This window comes from Physeter macrocephalus, chromosome 10, assembly GCF_002837175.3.
Source record: "Physeter macrocephalus isolate SW-GA chromosome 10, ASM283717v5, whole genome shotgun sequence".
NCBI classification, from domain to species: Eukaryota; Metazoa; Chordata; class Mammalia; order Artiodactyla; family Physeteridae; genus Physeter; species Physeter macrocephalus.
Genome location: NC_041223.1, coordinates 33,685,550 through 33,708,693, shown reverse-complemented (window position 1 = coordinate 33,708,693; position 23,144 = coordinate 33,685,550). Strand labels below are relative to the sequence as shown.

General features: G+C 35.0%; 1 protein-coding gene across 1 annotated transcript in view; it reads left to right on the top strand.

The window, feature by feature from the left end:
• LAMA2 (laminin subunit alpha 2) overlaps nucleotides 1-23,144 on the top strand; it is a 621,727-nt gene that overhangs the window by 547,268 nt on the left and 51,315 nt on the right. The window contains exons 42-49 of the mRNA XM_024122539.3: nucleotides 2,356-2,472; nucleotides 3,932-4,114; nucleotides 5,729-5,734; nucleotides 8,765-8,919; nucleotides 15,510-15,653; nucleotides 16,661-16,794; nucleotides 18,664-18,823; nucleotides 21,714-21,838. Coding sequence (XP_023978307.1) covers nucleotides 2,356-2,472; nucleotides 3,932-4,114; nucleotides 5,729-5,734; nucleotides 8,765-8,919; nucleotides 15,510-15,653; nucleotides 16,661-16,794; nucleotides 18,664-18,823; nucleotides 21,714-21,838 — 1,024 coding nt within the window. The remainder of the gene's footprint in view (nucleotides 1-2,355; nucleotides 2,473-3,931; nucleotides 4,115-5,728; nucleotides 5,735-8,764; nucleotides 8,920-15,509; nucleotides 15,654-16,660; nucleotides 16,795-18,663; nucleotides 18,824-21,713; nucleotides 21,839-23,144) is intronic.

Here is a 23,144-nt window from a genome sequence, read left to right as displayed (position 1 = left end):
GGTTGGATATTTTTTTAACTACCAATAATTCTGTTTCTTTGGCCATGTTACCATTCTAACTGGACCACATGCATTCTTCCTTACATTTTGATTATAGATACCTCTGCCTCATATATCTTTGCATTTAAAGCCAGCCTTGGAGTGCTTATTTTTCTAGGTTTTCATGGCTAATATTTTGTAAGTTTTCCATTTTAAAATTTGTAATTCTCTTCGGCATACAACTCCTATTCATCTAAAGAATTAGACTGACAAAGCTATAAAGTGTTTAGACTTGGTTTGAGAAATTCCAAAAAGTACTTCAGAAAAAAATGATCAGAGTGTAAGAAAGGAAAAATTAACAAGAAAATAGAGTCAAATAGCTGAAACAAAGAAATCAGAACAGGCTCAGAATATTCACATCTTGACTTTCTAGTACAGAAAGCAGAGGAACAAAATCACTGCTTTGAAACTTGAGGGACGGCAGTAACAATGTTCTTCAGATCAGTCGCTCTTCTGAATAATTGGCCTGATTATTCTGCCAGTATTTGCTATCAGAATTCATAAAATAGTGTAAACCAAGTGATGCCCTTTAAATTAGTGATTTTTGCAACTGTATATGTATATCTTGCTTGCCAGAACATTTTAAATGTTTCATTATTTAAAAAGTCAAATACAATCAAGAAACTAAGAAATGAAATTTGTACCGTTCTATTTCCTTAATTGATGAAGACTTCTAAATTAATATCAAAAGAGCAGCCTTTAACTATTCTCAGGGAATTCATACAGATATCACAGTCATAATCAGACTGTCTCTATTTCAGAAAGTATTCTTTCCATAACCTAGTCAAAGATTTTACTTTAGTGCAGTGAAAGTAACAGAAGTATTAAAAGAAAAGTGAATTGTGATTGACAGAGGAGAAGATCTAATTACTTGGAAAGTATATTTTGAAGGACTAGAATTGAAAATAATAATATCTTAGTGACTGAAATGGACATACTGATATTTTAGAGCCATGTTTTGCTGGAATACTTTGTGCTTTGTTTTTCAGTGATGTTAGGTCTTTGGCTTGGAACCTAAAAGCAGATGCCTCAAACAGTATTATGTACTTATATTACTGTAGTATAACAGTGGTGTAATTTGTCCGCCTATAAAACCCTGATATGAAATGGAGTGGATCGTTCATTAATATGTTCAGTACTCTCTTTCACACCCAGTACACTGACAGTTAAGAATCCTCCATCTATATTCCCTTCCCTTTGCTATTCTTCCCAGACGAAGGCCAATAAAGGCAGGCATTGTTCCCTAAGCTGCCAGTGGCTTGTTTGGTTCCTGCAAGAAGCCAGATGCACTACCTCTACAAGGGTGGACACACAATCAAATCAAGACTGTTCTGGCTCTGTTCTGTGAGATGTAGTCTCTCCTGGTCTGCCCACTCTGGGTACCAGGAAAGTGATGAAAACAACAGTCTCGATGTTGGCAAATAACGGTCTTTCCCAGTCCAAGTTGCTTATTTATTTTACAGTTTTAGATAAAAAAGCAAAAATATTTGCACAGAGAAAACGATTTAACCAGCACAACCAGGTATAAAATGAAAGGTTTTAGTACACTGTCGCTCACACCATCATTAACTGTCTTACTTGTTCCATTCCTAGTTTTTATCTGCTATAAAATACAATATTATATACAAACTAACTTAAAATTCAGACAGGTTAAAAATTAGTGGAGAGAGAAGCTGGAAAATTTACACTAGTAATATTACATTAGTAATAGTAAATAATATATTTTAATTTTAAAGGAAGCATGCTAAAGTAACAAGAAAAAACCTATATAAAGCCTACTTGAAGTAATTTGTAAAATATTATTTTCTCTATAAAAAATTGGAAATGTGCTAGAAGCTATTTATTCATTCTTTTGATTTTTGTTTTTTTAAGTGATGTGTAGTAAAGTTGGGAGATTCTGCTTAACAATCATATCTATTTGAGATTTTTTAAAGCTAATTCAGTGATTCATTTTGGTAATAAAATTTTTAAAATAATGACATAATGGGAGTGATGTCAAGAGGGCATCATTATAAATGCAATAAAAGACCAAATCTGTCAAAGTTTTTTCTCCATAGAAAACCATCAAATTAAGTCAAATAAAGATCAAATACTAAGAGGAAAATGTAATTGTTGAACGTGTTGAAGTGTCAAATGGTCATATAAACACATATTTTATATTCTGGTCTGAAATATATTTATGGACAGATGCCAATAAAGTAAATCAATTTCTTGCTTTTAACTAAATTTTTATTAAAATAACCTGAAATTTTACATCCATGTATCAGTTCAGAGATGATTAAAATTATTTCATACTTTTTTGTTTTCTGTTCACAGAAAATGATGACCATCTGAATGACTTGACAACCAGATTAGACAATGCCAGTGTCAGAAACAGGGATCTCCTGAGAGCTTTGAATGACACTTTGGAAAAGTTATCAGCCATTCCAAATGGTAAGCATTCAGGACACTGCAAACCGTGCCAGTGGATACGAACCCTTAAAGAATGTTCTAACTTCTGCCTTTTTTTCCTAACACTACATTTGTACCATTGTCAGGCCATTCAATAACAGTTTTCTTACTTATGAATTCTTCTTTGTGAGAATGAGAAACCAAATCATACTTTACACTGTGATATTTATCATTTGTTACCTTAGCTGAGGTTCATTGGAATAAATTACAAAAAGGAAAATATAGACATCTTATTATTGTATTGTCCTTCCATGTTTCGGCCCAGGAAATCTTGGTGGGAAAAATAAAATCATACAGACACTCTTCTCTACAATGTTGATGTACATAATTGCGGCTTATTACAGTACCTACAGTAATAGGTAGAGCCAGCTGCCTTTCAGCATATCTTTATTGGCAAAGTTCTGTTACTTAAATGTTTTAGCTTTCAAAAACATTAAGACATTAAGAATTGAACCATGTCTGTAATGTCTTTCTACCTATTACACGTACTTGGAGTTAATGTTTCATATTAGTTCCTGAAAGCACTATTCTTTTAGGGATACTATTTTTATATTTTGGTAGCATGATATAACAATAACAAGGGTTGCTAACATTTTTTGAGTGCTTTTTCAATATGCTTATGTTAAGTGCACGTGATCCTCATACTAATCCTACAAGGTAGATAGCATTGTTATCTCCAGTTTATAGGGGACAAACTTAGGGATACTAAGGGCCATTGTTAAAAGAGGCATATATGATTTGAACCTCACAGTTTAACTTCAGAGGCTGTGGTCTTAACCACTAATCTACAACACACTACTAGGCACATATATATATGTTTTTTATACAAATTATGGTGAAGGAAACACATACGTCTATACAAAACAGGAAATATTAAAACCTTAATGATTTTTACTTTTTTAACATTAAAAACCCTAAGTAACTTTCCCGATTTTCATGTCACTTCTTCAGTAATAAAGATGTACATAGAAAATTTCCAATGCTGAAAACAAATATACATACAAAAACACAAGGTCTAATATATCTGAAAAAGTCTCTTTATACTAAAATTGAAACACATTCATTCCCTCCCCCCCGCCTCAGAAATGCAGATTAAATCTTAGACCTACTTTTGATGAAGCTGTTTGATTCATGTGGATAAACTTCTCTCTTTAATATGTTCAGCAGCAAATCACAGTATACCCTTACACAATGAACATTTAGAACAATCACATTGCTATTTTAAGAGCTAATCAGGTATTCATAGCAAAGGTCCCTGAGAAAATTCAATTTAGTTAAAAATGTACTTCATTTGCTATGACTGAATGAGACAAAGTTCAGCCTTTCCCTCTGTGCCTGTGTCCCTGAGGTCAGCCAGCCACAGCCTCGCTTTGACAAGCATGGATTAAGCCACTAACTCCAGACCCTTTGTTTTGTTTCTCATACCGTCTTCTGCTGACAGACACAGCCGCTAAACTGCAAGCTGTTAAGGACAAAGCAAGACAAGCCAACGACACAGCTAAAGATGTACTGGCACAGATTAAAGATCTCCACCAGAATCTTGATGGCCTGAAGAAAAATTATAATCAACTGGCAGACAGCGTAGCCAAAACAAATGCCGTGGTAAAAGATCCTTCAAAGAACAGTAAGATGTGCTTTTTCACTTTGATTATGTCATTTATTTCTTCACACTATAAAAGTATCCTAGACTCATAACTGTTAGAGCAGGAAGGGACCCTCGTAGTGGTGTAGTCTGCCCTCCTCCCTTCATAGACTGGGCTCAGTAATTGAGTGCGTGCAGCTCCAGACTCCCAGCTCTGCACTAGAGCTTATCTTATTCAGATTTCGTCCAATTGAGAGGAAATTAGGAATTCTCAAAGCTACATGATATTTGGTATAGCGATGCCAAATATTTTTAAATCCTTTAGTGTAATTGAAAATACAGTTATACTTGGGAAATGATATCCTTGGAGTTGGTGAAATTCCATAGAACCTAGAGGTCAAGGAGCAGTCTTATTAGCAGGCCTGTTAGAACAGGATATTAAATGGGATCAACTTGAAATGCATTCAAATCGGAAAATATTAATATTTTATTACTTAGATTCTGGTTAGTTAACATTATCAGGAAATTAAAATTTTTATCTAGTTTATCAAGAAGAATATTTCTTTACATCTTTTGTATATTGCATTAAACTATATTGAGTTAACAAGGATTTACAAGAAAATGTGGGAGAACTAAATATAATAATTTATTTAAAAATATAATTTATTAATTATGCTCAGTAAGCATTATGATTTTTAATATTTTTTATTCTTTCAAGTGATAAAATGTTATTTTAGTATGTGCTTTCACCAGAAGAGATGCTTGATTCTTTGTACTTGTCAGTCTCAAGAGATTAGCCTGCTTTATATAGCACCAATATATTTATTGGGAATTAAAACATTTGTAGAGTGTAATAACAAAAACACAGTTATTGACGTTATACACTGTATAATCCAGATGCTGTTCGACGGGGGAGTGGAGCCTGATTTTTCAGCACCTTTGCCTCAGATCAAAGGCTAATGATGCTATGAAATAATAGATACAACTAGCATGACTCCTTCCTGAGCAAGGAAGAGTACAAACACAGCTGACATGCCCTTCAGAGCTAGGGAGAAGGATTTCACTCCTCATCACTTCTTCAGGGAAGAAAAAGAAGAGATATATAGTTTTAAATTTATTTCTATGTAAGCCCAGAGTTAGCTTACCCCTGTAGTTCAAAGATACCATCTGAATAACTGGTTCAGAGTCATGCCAAATCACAATATTTCCCCCCAAGAAATGAATGAAAATAAGTTTTAAAGTAAATGTCACTCTCTCTTTTATTCTGTAAGTTAAGGTATCATTTCATTCATTTTCAGATTGATTCTCAGCTGAGAGTGGTCTTTTTATAATATATATTTCACTTTTATGATTCTATCATCTATCAAAAGAAATAGTTAATATCTATAAACACTAATTAAACTGGGTCTGTTTCTATCTTATTAGAACATTATAATAAAGCTCCTTTTAATATGAACAATGGCTGCTAAATGCCATGTTTTTGTGGACTTTTACTTGATAACGCTAGTTTGACTTAAAATGGGGTGAATTTGTAATTAGCACGTGTTGTGAAAAGTTCTATTTTTTTGATAATCACTACTTTATAATACCTATTAAAAATATTTTCTTATGAATTTTCTATTTTTCCGTTTTACTTCCATATGAAATTACCTGAAGAAATCAGTATGTATATGTTTACTTGCATACCTTTTAGTAACTTTTATGCTTGGTTGCCTATTGCAAAAAGCTTCAGCTTTGCATGTTTCCATGTTTTAGTATTGCTTTAAACATTGGATAGCTATTCTTTCCAGTGTCACAGTATTAATGCTGGATTAATAAAGGAATAATCCCTTACAAAAAGTTAGTATGTGAATATATTTGACATAAATATTTTAATTGTGTGTTTGAAAAGTTAGTGAAATATCTGTTATACATATAAAAGTAGAAAATTGGATTCTCCCACAGATTCAACTAAATTATGATGCTTCTGATAACATATATGCAGCCACTGAAGTCCAAATGACTTCTTTCTAGCAGAATTAAAATAGATTAAAATCTACATTGCTCTTGTTGCTGTCCCCGCTGAAGCTCACTCCCCCCCTTACAAGTAATCTCAACTTCAAGAGCATTATATTTGGAGACACATAAAACAAAATTAATAAAATCAGATCTTAACAAGTGAGCAATCACTGGGATATAAAAATATTCTGTCTTAAACAATTTCATAGTTTAAATTCCAAGTCAAAAATAAAACTGCAAAATAGAAAATAGTAATAATAAAATCCAGCATATCAAAACGTGAGAAATATGATGAAGGCAGTTCTCAGTGGAAAATGAATGCAATGACATTACTAAAAAGCATTGAAATAAACAATTTAGGCAATCAACTCTATAAGTCAGACAAAATAAAATTAACTAAAAGAAAGAAGATAAAAAAGAGTTAATGAATTAGAAGACAGAAGATAATAGATGTGATAAATTCAAGCGGTATATCTTTAGGAATATAAAGATAAAAAATTTTAGAGGCCTGACAGGCTTAATCAAGAAAAATAAAGCACAAATAGGCAAAGTTCTGAAGGAGATATAACAAGATAAGGGAAGAAATTTAGCAGGTAAGAGAAGACTTGGCAAAACTCTAGGCTAATAAATTGTAAAGCCTAAAAGAGATAGATAATTCTCCAGTAAAACATTGTTATTAAAATCTATCTTCAGCAATGATTTTAAAATCCACACAAATAATTATGGAAGAAAGTGAGAAGTTTTCAAAAACTACTGCACAAGAGAGCATCAGACTCAATATCACAGGTTATTTATTTTTAAAACCTCAAGAAGATAATTTCCATATGACTTCGACTGCTACAGAAGTTAGAGGGGGAAAAAAAAAGTAGGGGATGGGGGGACCTCCAGGTTCCATTTTGAAACATTTGATAAAAGCTTCTGGGAGCTTTAGAAGAAAAGGATCCATTACTTGTCTAAGTAGTCCCTGCATAGCCCTTTTTTCATTGTCATGAATCTAAATCTAAATCACTTTTTCTCACTTCTAGCATAACTTTTAGAATATCAGAGTAATATTGCGGAATATTAAAGGAAGGGAGAAAACAGATAAATGGTTTATTTAAAGGGTAAAAACGGAGGGGTAATTGTCTTTATGTTGAATACCTATACAGTTATGTAACAAGCGCTTTGACCTCAATAACCTGCATTTCAGAAGAGCCAGTTCTTGATCTAGCAACTCTATTAGTTGAAGTTAATAATAGACCATGGGCCTTCCCTGGTGGCGCAGTAGTTAAGAATCTGCCTGCCAATGCAGGGGACACGGGTTCGAGCCCTGGTCCAGGAGGATCCCACATGCCACGGGGCAACTAGGCCCCTGCACCACAACTACTGAAGCCCGCACACCTAGAGCCCGTGCTCTGCAACAAGAGAATCCACCACAATGAGAAGCCGGCACACTGCAATGAAGAGTAGCTCCTGCTTGCTGCAACTAGAGAAAGGCTGCGCCCAGCAACGAAGACCCAATGCAGCCAAAAATAAATAAATAAAATAAATAAATTTATAAAAATAAAATAAAATAATAGACCAAGTTCTTTTTAAACATCACTAACAATATAACTCATATTTATGAGCATGAATTCAAACTACTTACTTCAAAACCGAGTTTTAAAATAACTTACTTCCTTTCAAGCACATCTGATTCATTCCTAAGGATTAATTCCCAGATCGTTTATAGTTCATCAGGGCCAAAAGCCTTGGACCTTAAGCAGTTTCTCTTTTTCATCAGGGTCGCAATGACAGAAAACAGAACAATACACACTTGATCAGATAATTAATGACATGGTTTGGATAAGACTGCCAGCATCCTAGGGACAGAATAATTGATTTTCCATGTGTCATTTGCCCTCCTATGAAAAGCACAAGCTGGAAGTCTAAGGATCAGTGATAACCTTCAATTATTTTAGGGTTAAACCCCTTTTAAAATTGTCAATATTCAACCTTCTTTAAATTTTAACTACAAAAGTGACAGTTTAATGTGGTTCAACCTAATGTAAAGAGCAGGAGAATCAACTATTCTTCAGAACGAAAATGAACTGCAGCATGAAAGATTTAATTAAAGTATGACATAGGCCTTCAGTCGAAGGATTGTTCAACACTGCGATGTTTTTCAGAAGACATTTTTATAGCTTTTCTCATTAAGATGTACAAAGAAAGACAGTGAGAAAAAGAAGGAAACCCAATTTTGTGTGAGAACCCTGATTTAAATACAGTTCTGGCTCGGACGGACTAGGTGACATTTTAAAGATGCTTCTCCAGTTCCTTGATTCTATGACTAAAGTTCTATGCTATAAAGGTTAGCTTTGGGGCTGAAGCTAGAAATTAAGCATTGAATTAAGTTCATCATATTCTCAATTCTCAATGCAAACTTTCAGCTTAATCACAAAACCAAAGTGTTGGCCTTCTTTCTCTAACATCTCCTCCTCTGGTCTGCTTGAGTCCCACCTAAAATATTTCCATTTGCCATCACAAACTGCTTCAACTTTCATGGCCTTGCTTTTGTCGTGTGGATGAGATGAGATCTTCTCCATTATTTACTTAAGCATACTGCTCTTTTCATTTCTGTGTATGTGTGTCTGTGTGTGCATGCATGTGCATGTGTGTCTGTGTGTGTGTGTGTGCGTGTGAGTGCATGGTATGCGCTAATCTTGTTCTATGCAGTTGCAGATGCAGATGCCACTGTAAAAAATCTAGAACAAGAAGCTGATCGACTGATAGATAAACTCAAACCGATCAAGGAACTTGAGGATAACCTGAAGAAAAACATCTCTGAGATAAAAGAACTGATAAACCAAGCCCGGAAGCAGGCCAATTCTGTAAGCTCTTTCTGCTTTCAGTTATCAGTAAATGATTGTAATTTTGGGTATTATTCCCAGAAGGAATACCTTCCTTCAGTGTATCCTGTTGAATGATCTCTGGTTCTTTTCCTTTAATTTGAAGCTATTTGCAGGTGAGGTGGGGAATGGAAGATTCGATATTTTTCCCATAAATTTCAAAAGACATTTCTTGAGAAGAATAATCACTACTTACTGTTTTAGAAATGAAAGTTCTGATATATTTTATTATTGTTTGAATAGAGTTAATACAAACTGTAAGAACGAAAGCCTGATTTTTGTGTACTGAAAAGGCATGGATGAGAGTGCCTTGCCCTTAATGAAAGCAAAACAGGCCAACCAGTGAGGCTGTAGAAGGAATGAACGGACAAGGTTATAAGGAACAATAGCATAGAGGAACTATTATTTTCTATATATTCTTTTGAGTACAAGCAACCAAAAATTATTTTGCTTACAATTTCTACAGTTTTTTGGAGCAAGAATAGGAAACACTTCACTTGTCTCAAAATTATGCTCTTTATTAACCCAGTTAGAAGACTATAAGGATAGAGGCAAAACTTTCTAGAAGGTATCATCTTAATGAACCAGGACAGAACTGTAAATGCCAATATGAAACTTTAGCCTTGTGAAGTCATCTTATGATCTTTTTAGAAATAGAATGAAAAAAAATAACAGTTTTCATGTTATCAGGCTTAAACTGAAATCTTTTTAGATACCCAAGCCTTCCATCTCAAAATTTCAATTTTTTGATATAAATGAACTTATTTACAAAACAGAAACAGATTCACAAACATAGAAAACAAACTTAATGGTTACCAAAGGGGAAAGGGGGGATAAATTAGGAGCTTGGGATTAACAGATATACATGATTTTATGTATTATAGATAAACAACAGGATCCTACTGTATAGCACAGGGAACTATAGTCAATATCTTGTAATAACCTATTATGGAAAAGGATCTGAAAAAGAATATATATATGTGTATATATATGTATCTATATATACACATATATAACTGAATCACTTTGCTGTACATCAGAAACTAATACAACATTGTAAATCAACTGTACTTCAATTTAAAAAATTCCATTTTAAAATTTATTTAATTATTTATTTTTATTGACATATAGTTGATTGGCAGTATTATATTAGTTTCAGGTGTACAACATTGTGATTCAATATTTTTATAGACTATACTCCATTTAAAGTTATTACAAATAATGGCTATATTTTCCTGGGCTGTATAATATATCCTTGTAGCTTATTTATTTTATGCATAGTAGTTTATATCTCTTAATCCCATACCCCTATCTTGCCCCTTCCCCTTTCTTCTCCCCACTGGTAACTATTAGTTTATTTTCTATATCTGTGAGTCTGTTTCTGTTTTGTTATATACATTCATTTATTTTAGTTTTTAGATTCCACATATAAGTGATAACATGGAGTATTTGTCTTTTTCTGTCTGATTTCAGTAAGTATAATTTTCTCTAGGTCCATCCACATTGTTGCAAATGGCAGAATTGCATTTGTTTTTATGGTTGAGTAATAATCCATTGAATATATATACCACATCTTCTTTACACATAGGTTGCTTCCAAATCTTGGCCATTGTAAATAAGGCTGCTCTGAACACTGGGGTGCATGTATCTTTTCAAATTAATGTTTTCATTTTCTTCAGATATATAGCCAGGAGTGGAATTGCTGGATCATATGGTAGTTCTAAAAAATTCTATTTTTAAACAACCGTGAAGCTAAAATGACCAGAAATAACCTTTCTTAATCCATAAACTTATTTTTTTAGTAAGTGGCCAAGAATATGATGCCCAAGTGACAGTATATTCTTCTCCCTCCTTATACATACCTGATACCTTTAAACCAGGTCAAGACAGTAAGTTCAGGGTGAACCTTGAAAAGGAATTCATGACTAATTGAAGAGAAACCTAGAAAATGACAGAAAGATTAGTGAAGATGAAGTACATAAACTCAGAGTCAAAGAAGCAGATAGGGTTGAGAAGACATACATTGAACTACAATATGAACACCTTGCAGGCAGTAAGGATGACAGGTGAGCATTGTATATGTGAAGCACAAGGTGAAAAGAAATCAGATGTTACTCCAAGGTTTGGATTTTTATTTAAGATTTAACCAATGCAGAAAAAGTATCTCCTATGCACAAGGTTACATGCTGTGAGGCATGTTCTTCCACTCGAACAGATTACAACGCCGTAGAAGAAATACGATATGTACACAAATAACTCTAAGATAATGCAGAATATTGTGCTACATTCCATGAGTGCTGGGAAGTGCTATTAAGCTTCTGAAAGGAAAGATCACCTCTAGTCGGGGCAGGAAGATTTCCTGAAGGGAAGGATTTGAGCCAGGCTCTGAAATGGGATAGTGCTGGACATGGGATGAGAAGGTGAAGAAGGAGAACATTCTGAGGAGAGGAAATGACTTCAGCCAAGGCAGTGAGAAAAGGAGGTTTCAGGGTCATTTCATGACAGAACAGTCTAATTCTCCAAGACTACTGTTAGAGTGAACATTAAACTAGAAAATTCAACGGAGGCCAGGTTTTCTCAGGCCTTGAATGGTAAGTTAAACAGTTTCTTTTAGCCACAGTTGTACCTGAGATAAACCTCATTGGTGAGGAGAAGCTGAAAGTTCTTGAACATGAAATGCAATATAATCAGAACGGTGCTTTTTGAATATGAATCCAGAAGTAGTTTGTGGGATAGATGAGAGAAACTAGAAAGAAGGAAGCAAATTTAATGAGACCCAACTGTAGCAGTGGCAGTGGTAAGAGAAAGAAAGAGATTGATGTATCCCTCCTGTATTTTGCCATGTTAAGTTTGAAGAAGCAGAAATAGTAACTGTTCTCTTGTGAATCCCACACTTAGCCACATTTTCTGACTTAGTTACCAAGCAGGGAAATCTGTACATTTTCATTATTTCTTCATTGTAAAGAAATCTAAAAATATGCCTATATATTCATCAGTTATAAATGCTTCCTCATCCCACCCCCACCCCCCTGGAAAGAAAGATAAAATTCTGGCATGTAAATGTATAAAACCTGTCTCAAAATACAAAATGAAAAGGTATAAAAGTCATGCTTGAAGAAAGAGTCATTGTCCGTGCCTTTTAAGGAAATTTGTAACTACCTTTGGAAATGGAAGTTACAACAAAGTGCTTTGTTTTTGTAAGATGTTATAAATTTGTAAGCAGCCAACGTTTTTTTCAAATGGGTTTTGTACTAATTGAAGATTACATTTGCCCGATTTTAGAAATATATTTGTAATCTGGCATGAGTGTCTGGATGTGGCCCTAACACATATTCAATATGACCAAGAAATTAAAGACATTTATTTTAAAGTAGATTTCTCTTGGTTTGTTGACTCTGAAATTGAGTGGCTGATACTCTTTTTAAATGAATGACCTAGTTAACTGGTTGAAAAAATGCAGTGAAAATTCAATAGATATAATAATGAGATCCTCAATAATGTTTGAGTTCATGATGATGAATTGGTAAATAATGTTGTATGAGAAATGCCTCAGAGAGACCTACTTCTTAGTGATTTTTGTTTAGAAGTCTTACTAAGGGTTCACATTAGAAATAACAATAATTAGTGGCGCGGGGGGTGGTGTGATGAATTGGGAGACTGGGATTGACATATATACACTAATATGTATATAATGGATAACTAATAAGAACCTGCTGTATAAAAAAATAAATAAAATAAAATTCAAAAATTCACACACAAAAAAGAAATAACAATAATTGATAGCAACATATATCTTAAGAGGATGTTTGTATTTCAGAAATCTCTCCCCTCTTATGAGAGGGATATATGTCAGAGATTTCTTCTAGAGAAATTTATAAATATTGTCCTTTGATTTACTTGTCTTAATGTATATTAAAAAATATCTATAATTGGAAAACAAAACACAAGGTATTTAAACAGAGAGATTAGTAGCTATTGACTGCTTACCGATAGTTTGGGCTGCCTGAATATTTCAGATACTGAGGATATATTCAAAACTGTAAGCCAGAGAACAGAAAATCCAGAGGTTTTTTATAAAAATGTGTAAGAGTTGAGCAATAGGTTACTTTACAAGATTAATTCCTGGCGTATTGGGTATAACAATGCCATGTTGTTCAGAGATCCATATATTTTTGATATGTAAAGTATGCCATAAGGCAGATTAATTTTAGCTCCTAGAGATGTTAAAAACCCTTAGTCCTAAAATGGCTACTCAGACTTTTAGTCCTCCAATGGAGTCTCATCAGTTGAATTAGGCTTCGGTACTGGTGCTCTGTCTACAACGCTTTGAGCACCCCACTTTCAACACTCCAGTCATGTAATCCCCTACCATTTTTACCAGGTATACCCAAGCAAGGACAGAAACTCATCCTGATCAGTCATGCATTCCACCCACATTCAGGCATTTCTTCTCTAAACAGTAACCGAAGAGTATTACTACATTGTATTCTTTATAACACATACGAGTTATTTGTAATAACAAAAGAAGTAACCAAAATAACATATTATGGCTAGTTTAATCACAAATAACAAAAATGAGTTATACTTTTCCTGGTTCTGTTTCTCTGCAAGTCATTTTTTTTTTCCTGTTAAAAATAAATAAATAAATTTTATTAAGGCAGTTTGATCTTTTTAAAAATCTCTAACAAATTGTACAGTGTGACATTTTAACCATTATCAGTTCTATTTTGAGATTATTCCTTCTAATAAAATTCATTAAGACTAGGGGAAAAAAATCCTTGATAAAAATCTGTTGTCAAGGCTTCTGGACTTGATCTGTGTTCTTTTTGGATGACTGCAAGTCATTTTGATTCATCTACTCTTAGCATTTTATGTAGAAGGGAAATCCTATCTTATCTTTGTGGAACAAAGAGCTACCTTCTTAACTGAAAACCACACAAGCAGGAAGACTAACTCTCCAGGACAGAGAGCAAACACTCTGGTGACCAGTACTGTGCCCCTCAGTTGGCAGTCTGGGTCCCACCCTTAGAGGGAAGGAAAGGACAGGGAGAGCAGTCTAAGCAGCAGTCTTCCTAGATTATTCCAGCCCCAGCCCCACACAGAACTCCATTAGCGTGAGCCCCTGTTTCCTCCCAGCACACTGTTTTCTTTGCTTGGAAATGCAATTTGGATAGCAGATTAGGTGAGGAAACAGTACAAGTATATGACTTACACAGGATCCGCAGGAGATTCAACAGATCTGCTATATCCCCGGGCGTTCTCAAACATAGATGAATTTACATATTTGTCAGAACCAAAAATCTCTCCTTAGCTTTCTCTTTTGAATCCAAACAATTTTGAATCCAGCACGTCCTCTGTGTAGTCTGTACCACCCTTGGAGAGGGGTGCTGGTGCTGCCCAACACCTACTCTCTCATTAGACTCTTCAAGACACCTCCTTGTCTCACCATAAGATGGAGACGGGTTTGGTGTCCTAGGCTATCTTGTTGGGAGTTTGTACAGCCCTTTTATGGAGGTAACAATAATAGCCATTGGCTTTCTCCAAAGTGTGCAAAGTGCTATAAGTTATGAGAAAATGGAAATTCACCCCTAGTGAGGGCCAAGAGGCTTCCTGAAGCCTGAAGCCGGGAATTTGAATCAGTGACAGAGAGAAGTTTTGTATGTGTCTCCACCTCCTACTATCACTAACAAAGTAACAGAATCTCTCTGAGTCCAAACAACAACATTGCTGTCCTGAAAGTACCTTTTTGATAGTACACATGAACCAAAGAAAATTAAATGGAATAATCAACTAGTGTTATTTGTGGTTGAAGAAAGGCTCCCTAAATGTAAGTAAAAATTGGTACAAACAGTGTCAGCTCTAGTCACATAGGAATTTCTATCTTAGCAATTTATAGTAATTTTTTAAAGTACTAGTCAAAAAAAAAGGAGCTGTTAAATACATTAAAAATGATAGCCACTGGAAATTGTTTCTGTTCCTTTTCCTGGTGACTTAATAAAAAGGTATAATTTATTCTGAAATGTATGTTCTGAGTAGAATGATTACTATTCTTCTTATTGTTAGAACATCTGGAACGAAATGTAGTTGGCCTCTTTCAACTTTAAGAACGTGGCAGTGTAGGTAATCTCCTCTCAAAAACTAAAATAAAAATGGTTTCCTACTTTAAGTGATACCAAAATCACTGAAATTTGAATTGTAAAATTTCATTAAACAACCTGAATGAAGATCTATACCATTAGCTTCATATAAAATCACCTCTTGAGAATGTTCCCCATCCATAAAGGAGTAAGTTTTGAAGGCAAGAATTTGTTAGTTTCATGCTTCAAAACGTAGTAGCGTGCTAACAAGCCATGGGACTGTGAACAGCTCATTGTCAAAATACTGGTGGAAAGGTGCTCTTCTGTGCCCTCATTAATGAGTATAATGGGGTCTGCATATGGGCATTTAATGATACCATTTGCTGATGGAAAAATAACTTCAGAGAAGAGATGATGATGGCTTTGTGTTTGGGAGCTACTTCAAACTTTCTGAGAGATTTAGTCTTGGTTCTTTGTACCTCGTTTTTCTTGAAGATCAAAGTATCTGTGTCTTCGGGAGGTGACTGCATTCGAACATACAAGCCAGAAATCAAGAAAGGAAGCTACAATAACATCATTGTCAACGTAAAGACGGCTGTCGCAGACAACCTCCTTTTTTATCTTGGAAGTGCCAAATTTGTAAGTCTAACATTCAGCCTTTCTTTGGCCTACTGTGTATGTGTATAGTCAGAGGTTAATCCTGGTAGTGTGGGAAATGTATAGAGTCTAATATAATGGTCCCAAAATTGAATAAGGTAGCCTTTCAGATTCGAAAACCTCAGAATCTTACCTCACCAAGTTCTGAAGTGTCAAATTAAGTTAGAAGGCAAATGAAATGAAAACTTTTTACAGTGTTTAGGCATATCTGCTTTCATTTGTGAGTATGCCAGCATTTATTTTTGAATTATATTTTCAGATCCAGCTATTTAAGAAGAAAGATTAATAGGAATAAGGCTTTTTTAAAATTGTTCTCTAACTAAGAAATTACAATGAACTTTCATGTGAAATGAAACTGAAAATTGTGTACTATTTCTTACCAATGAAAACTCTTCTGATTCATGTTGAATTAATGACTCAAACTGAAATAACAGAAATTGTATCTAAAAGAGCTGACCTCAAACTTCTAATTCCTTTCATTTGACCCATTTGACTTTATACGCATGGAGACCTTCCAAAATGAATTAGACTTTTCAAGAGACCACTTATCACATAAATCAGTACTTGGAAATCAGGTGAGAAATTTTGGATCACCTTGGGTGAAAAAGCATACCTGGCCCCTCAAAAACGTCAGTGTCCATGGTGAAAACAATGAATTTTGAACCCAAATATTTGCTTTTATCTCTACCACAAGTATCAGTGTAAGAAAAGACATTTGTCTCAATGTTAGACCTAATTAGAATTGGTTGAATTAACACATTTGCCTCAGCACTATGAACATGTGTATGGACATTGTATTGTAAAGATACAATAATAAAGTATTATTTAATCATAGAAATAATAGATCATATTATTTGGGAATCTTTATTTTGAGGCTTCTAATTATTTCATATATCTGTAAATGGCACCTGTTGAAAAGACTCGGCTGGCTTCCTTTTTCAGGGTGCCTTATATCTGATATCTATTGTTTTTGTATTTCTCTGCACTAGATTGACTTTCTGGCTATAGAAATGCGTAAAGGCAAAGTAAGCTTCCTCTGGGATGTTGGATCCGGAGTTGGACGTGTCGAGTATCCAGATTTGACTATTGATGACTCATATTGGTACCGTATTGAGGCATCAAGGTAACTAACTCAATAGAGATTAAGATCATTGACAGAATTTTGAAGTAGTTTCCTAGTTTATAAGAAAATTTTTTTTCCTGTTTCAAGAAGGTAGCTATGTAGGTACGCACACACATGTATACGAATGTTATATATTATATACACGTATAAGTGTGTGTGAATGGTACCTTCGTAGAACGTGTTAGGAATTGACAAACCTTCAAGGTATTGAACAGAATGACCAGTCCTTTTTGGCCCCCTCATCTGGTTGTCCTGTAGAAACTTTGAGGTTAAGTTGTTTTCTGTTGCCCTTATTCAGTACAATCCAGAGCATAAGAGGTGCCATTGGTATCTGTCTTTGGTGCAAAGCACCTCTTCTAGTCTACACAGCAGTCTTGGCTACAGGCGGGTGTAGTATCTAAATGCTGGCATGAATATAAAATATGTCAGGTCCACACTACTTGTGGGAAGGAATAGGAAATTGATTAATTCTATCCTTGATGCTTTAATTTAATTAACTTCTAACAGTGTACAGATTACTTGTAGAATCCATTCTTCTCCTCAATACTTCCTCTTCATTTTCTCCTCTTCTTTTTCTAATTCCCAACTACCTACTAAACACAAAGCAGCTAACAGTCAAGAGATTTTGTTACGGGCCAAGGGAAGTTGATCAGAGATGGGTAAAGAAGACTTGAAGATCTGGTGATTGTTGAATCTAGGTGATAGATACATAGAGTTTCATTTTATGTGTGTATATGTTTAATTTTTTCACAATTAAAAGGTTAAAAGAAACTTAATGAAAAGAAATATCTTCAATTCCTTTTTAAGATCTTAAATAAAAGTATGTGTATGGGGGGGAGGGAGAGAGAGGAGAGAGCAGCAGATAAAATGCTTACATGTGTGATGGTGGCGGACGGAGTAAGTACTTTATTGGACTTAAGAATACTTATATATGCAAAGTACAGTTCTTCTATTAGAAGAGATGTATTCTGTTAAAGAAGAACCTTATTTGATAAATTAATTCTATTGTTTCTACGTATTTCAGTTAATACTGCACCCTCAAAGATAAAAAGATTACCAAAATGAGACAGTAGGGAGAGAAATATGACAAAGTTTTGTTATGACTGCTTATCTCAGGAAAAAGATCAGACTTTCATGTTTAACAACTCATGGGAACCAATCACTTAAAAAAAGAAAATGAAATACAATAATAATAGTTTCCAAAAGTCTATTAATTGAATCTAAATGTGAAGTTCTTCTGTACAATTTGTATACACAACTCTGTAGCCTGGATTTTATAGTGTACACATTAAGATGGTGTGCCAAACAATAAATGATGCATGATTCCAGGAAGACTACTTCAGCAAATTTGGATCCAAGATATAATCAGGGATCTTAGGATAAATTATGCAGCTTATAATGCAGAAGGGGTTCACTTGCTGAACCCCTTATTTGGGGTTCACTTGCTGAATTAAATTAGACAAAATGCTGGGTGATGTAATATAAACTTGTTTAAATAGTCCATGTAGGTAAATAGCACATTGTTTTGTAAAGCAAGAGGAAAAAGACTTTCCATTTAACCGATAGCAATTCCATCAGCTAATTGTTGCTGTGTCATTTCCTATCACTGGACACATTCAGAATCAGGGTAGATTGCTCAGTGGTCCTGGTTTAATCTGATGGTAAACGTATAGCAGAGAGCAGATTCTGGGTTTTGATTTGCAGCTTAATGAATCTGGAATGTTTGAAGCTAAACACCCAGCTATCTCTTAAATATTCCAAAACAAATCTCTACATTTTATATCTTTTAAATCTGAAGTGACCAGAAATGTGATACATACTTCATTTTCTGTATTTTCTTTCATTTCATTTCAACACGTACCCTGGAAGAACTGGGAGAAATGGAACAATTTCTGTGAGAGCTCTGGATGGACCCAAAGCCAGCATTATGCCCAGTACATACCATTCAGCGTCACCTCCAGGGTACAATATTCTAGATGTGGACGCAAACGCAATGCTGTTTGTTGGTGGCTTGACTGGGAAATTGAAGGTAATGTGTTGTTCTTCCCCATCCTGTTTATTTAATCTCTGCAGACAATTCCTGGCATGATGACTTTGGGCAAAGACATGATAAAGCGCTGCAAAAACTTGACCACTTTTTACTTAATTTGTTTTTATGAAAACATGAATATATTTTGAGTAAGGTTTTTCTTCCTTGAATATCCAATCTGGAAGCACAGTCTTGTTTATGTTTTGGGGTTTTTTTTTTTTTTTTGGTACGCGGGCCTCTCACTGTTGTGGCCTCTCCCTTTGCGGAGCACAGGCTCCGGCCGCGCGAACGCCTGTCCCCTGCATCGGCAGGCAGACTCTCAACCACTGCGCCACCAGGGAAGCCCCACAGTCTTTTTAAACCTATGTGTATTTACTTAAAACAGTTGTTGTTTTGCCCTAATCTGTGGCATCAATTTTTTGATATTTTAGTTGCCTCAAGAGCAAAGTGTTTTTTAAAGATACCTCATTTTCTGAATCAATTTATGATTTATTGATACAAAGTGCTATAAAGTTACAACTCACATCTAATTAAAAGATTTATTAATACCTTGGGAAATATCACAGGGGCCATAAGCCTTCAGATCATGATCCGATTTTTAAAGTTTTCAAGTTGCTCTTCTCATTCTTATCGAGTAATGCACTTAATATTCATAATTGCTTTGTGACAGGTCCTTGTGCATTTCAGATTGCAAAATGCCTGCATTTTAAAGAAGCTCGTGTTGATTAAATGGAGTTAGGTATTGGAAAACGACCTGTGGGTGAGATGTAAGAGTACAACCAAGTACAATGCATAATCTGGGGCCTGGCAGAGTCATCCTGGGATGAGATTAGTCAGAAAATGTGAAAAGCCAGGGTGACCCCAAATTTATGAGAACTCAACCTTCATATAGAGTGAGGTTGTTTTATTTGCTTTGTGTATGAGATGTGACTCTAAAGTATTGGAATGGATTCCACAGCTACACACTAAACTCATCCTCATTTCTTAGAGCTGCATATAAATATATATGGTACATAGTAATCTATAGTCATATTGCTAACTTTTTCTCCTCCTCAGAAAGATAAATATAGGGATAGCACTGAGTAATGCAAAAAAACCATGAATTTTGAACTTAAATCCAGGTTGAATTCCCTGCTCTGTCACTCACTAAAATATGACCTTAGGCAAGTCACTTAACCTCTCGGGCTTCAGTTTCCTTAACTAGAAAGGGAGATAAAAATATCTACCTTGCTTGCATATTGTAGGATACAATAATAAACTTTTTTCACATTTATATAACCCTTACTATTTGCTAAGTAATGTTCTAAGTAATTTATGCAAATTAACAATTTTCATAACAACCCCAAAATGTAGATAATATCCTCCTCATTTTATAGTTAAGGAATCTAAGTAAGAGAGAAGTTAAATGATTCACCCAAGATCACATAGCCATCAGTGGTGGACGTGGGACTTGAACACTCGTTACCAGGTACAAGAATCTCTACTCTTAATCACCACCCTTTGCTACCTCAATGGATAGTGAGATTACATGCCTAAGATATGGTAGTCACACCTTAAATTGCACCTTAAATAATTCTTCTTATTATTCAGATGTCACTAGACATAAAGAAACTTATTTATGCCAGTCTGAGGGGGAAAAAAAAACACAAGCAAATGAAATCTATAGAAAATCTTCATCATTTTGGCCAAGAGTTTCAAGGCTTCTGCCATACCAGAATATGAACCAAAAAACTGAAAACAAGTAATTAAATCAACATGCTAATGAAAATTCAAAGGAGCAGGAAAATATCCCAAGTATAGTTTTTACGATGCAAGAAGGAAAAGCAAAAAGCAAGTACAATTCACAAGTAGGATAATCAACCTCTGGAAAATTAAGAGTGTATATGTATAACTGAATCACTTTGCTGTACACCTGAAACGAACACAACATTGTTAATCAACTATGCTCCAATATAAAATAAAAATTTATAAAAGACCTTTCCCTGTGAGAATGACACCAGAGTTGTCATTCAACAAATATTTATTGTGCCCCTATTAGATGTCGGGCTCTGTGCTGTATATGCCCGCAAACAACAACAACAGGGTCCCTTCTCTTACAAATGTACTCTGTCCCTTCATTCTCCTGCCCTAGAAACCTACTTGGGTGTAAAAGGAAATGAAAAATTGGGGACAGCAGTATCATAGGGTAATCAATATGCAAGCTTTTTTCCCCTTTGTGTAGTCAGTATGTACCCTTTCTCGTAAATCTCCTTAGTGGATAGGAGCACTTACTTTTATTAAACACCTTCTCTGTGCCAGGCACTGAATGTGGTACCATAAATGGATTCTCTTAGTTAATTCTCCTAATAATCTCATGTTACGGACCAATAAAAAAAATAGAATCTCAGAATAAGCAGTTTACCTAAGGTCGGAAGCTTGGAGTGTTTATTTACTAATGGTGATAAGCTGGTAAAGCACAGAATAACCAGGATCCATGAGGATATTATATGGTTAAAAGATGGATACGGGGCTTCCCTGGTGGCGCAGTGGTTGAGAGTCTGCCTGCCTCTGCAGGGGACACGGGTCGTGACCCGTGTCGAACGGGCATGTGGGAGGATCCCATATCCCACGGAGCGGCTGGGCCCATGAGCCATGGCCGCGGAGCCTGCGCTCCGCAACGGGAGAGGCCACAACAGTGAGAGGCCCACGTACCACACACACACACACACACACACACACACACACACACACACACACACACACACACAACATGGATACGTACACAACCAAGACTTTCACAAAGAGTGGATAATAACTACTCCAGATTCTGCTGCCCATATAATAACTCTCATGGGTACTCTTAATTTTTCTGTGAAATTCTAAATTCTAACAAATATGTTTCTCTCTTCAGAAGGCTGATGCTGTACGTGTGATTACATTCACTGGCTGTATGGGAGAAGCATACTTTGACAGCAAACCTATAGGGTTGTGGAATTTCCGAGAAATAGAAGGTGACTGCAAAGGATGTACCGTCAGGTTAGTTGTGAGGGGGACTCTTCCAAGGTCTATCTGGCCTGTGTATCATAAAAGCTTTAATTGTATTGTACAGTGTTCTATTATCATGTAGATGATATACAGCAAGTTTGAAGTGATTATGTTCAGAGGTGGATTTACCAGGAAGCTAAGAAACTTTAAGTCCCCTCCCTCACTTGTGCAGGCACTTTCCAAGGATTTGGGAAGTATCCTAGTACTTTGACGGTCATATGTTTTTGTAAAATTTGCAAAGGTGAGATATTTTAGCCTCAATCAGTTAAGACTACTATCTCCTTCCACTCCAGCTTACCTTCACGTTCAGGAGGTGTTGCGTGTCTATGGATATTCTGTAGTCATCATTTATTTTTACTTAAGGAAAGGTCTCCCTAAACTGATTAAGCTTCAGGCCTCTCAGAGCCTGGATTCACTCTGCTTGTGTTTACAACAAAATATAGAACGATACTGCAGGTTTTATCTCCTACAGGATTTTTCAAATGACACATAGCATCATGTAAGAGTTTCAAGTGGAAACCCATGGGACTTGAAGATTCTGCTTAAGCAGAGGTCAAGATAAGCCAGGAGAAAGTTTCATAATAAACATCATTAATTATAAGATAGAGGTTAGAATGTTGAAATTCAAAAATATTTAAAGAGCATATAAAGCATATATAAATATTCTTATATAAACCTGAATAGAGGATGTAAAACAATTAAGAAGAAGTAGAGGATTTCTCTGCATAAAAAACTTAAAGCCCACTGATCATCTGAGCCTACAACAATTTTAATTATACTTAGTTAAAGCTATAAAATTTAAATTAAATACCTGAAACCTTAATATATATACATAGTAACTCTAACATCATTAGGTGCTAAGGAGTTTATATTTTTTATTTCTGGTATAAAGGGAACATGTACATTGTTAGAACCTAAATTCTCCATTAATGTAGCAGAGTATACTTCACATTTTCTTCTCAACATCTCTAGAGTTTTATAGAAGAAAGTAGCCCCAAAATATTCCCTCTCCAAAAGTTTTAACTTTCATCTTTCTACTTTTTTTTGTCATCATGGACTTTTCAGTATGGCATTGAGGACACTTTGAAAGCCTGATCCATTCGTAGTTTAAAGTGGTTTTGTGAATAATCTTCAGTAAAATATAATATAGAATGTTGTCTGTAAAATTCTTTCAATACAAGGACAATGAGGTCTACATTAATATTCTGCTACTCACAAATCAACAATAACTTTTCCTTAAACATTTCTTTGGTAAATTTATAAGTAGAATTTTCCAAAGCTTATTATCAAACAAATG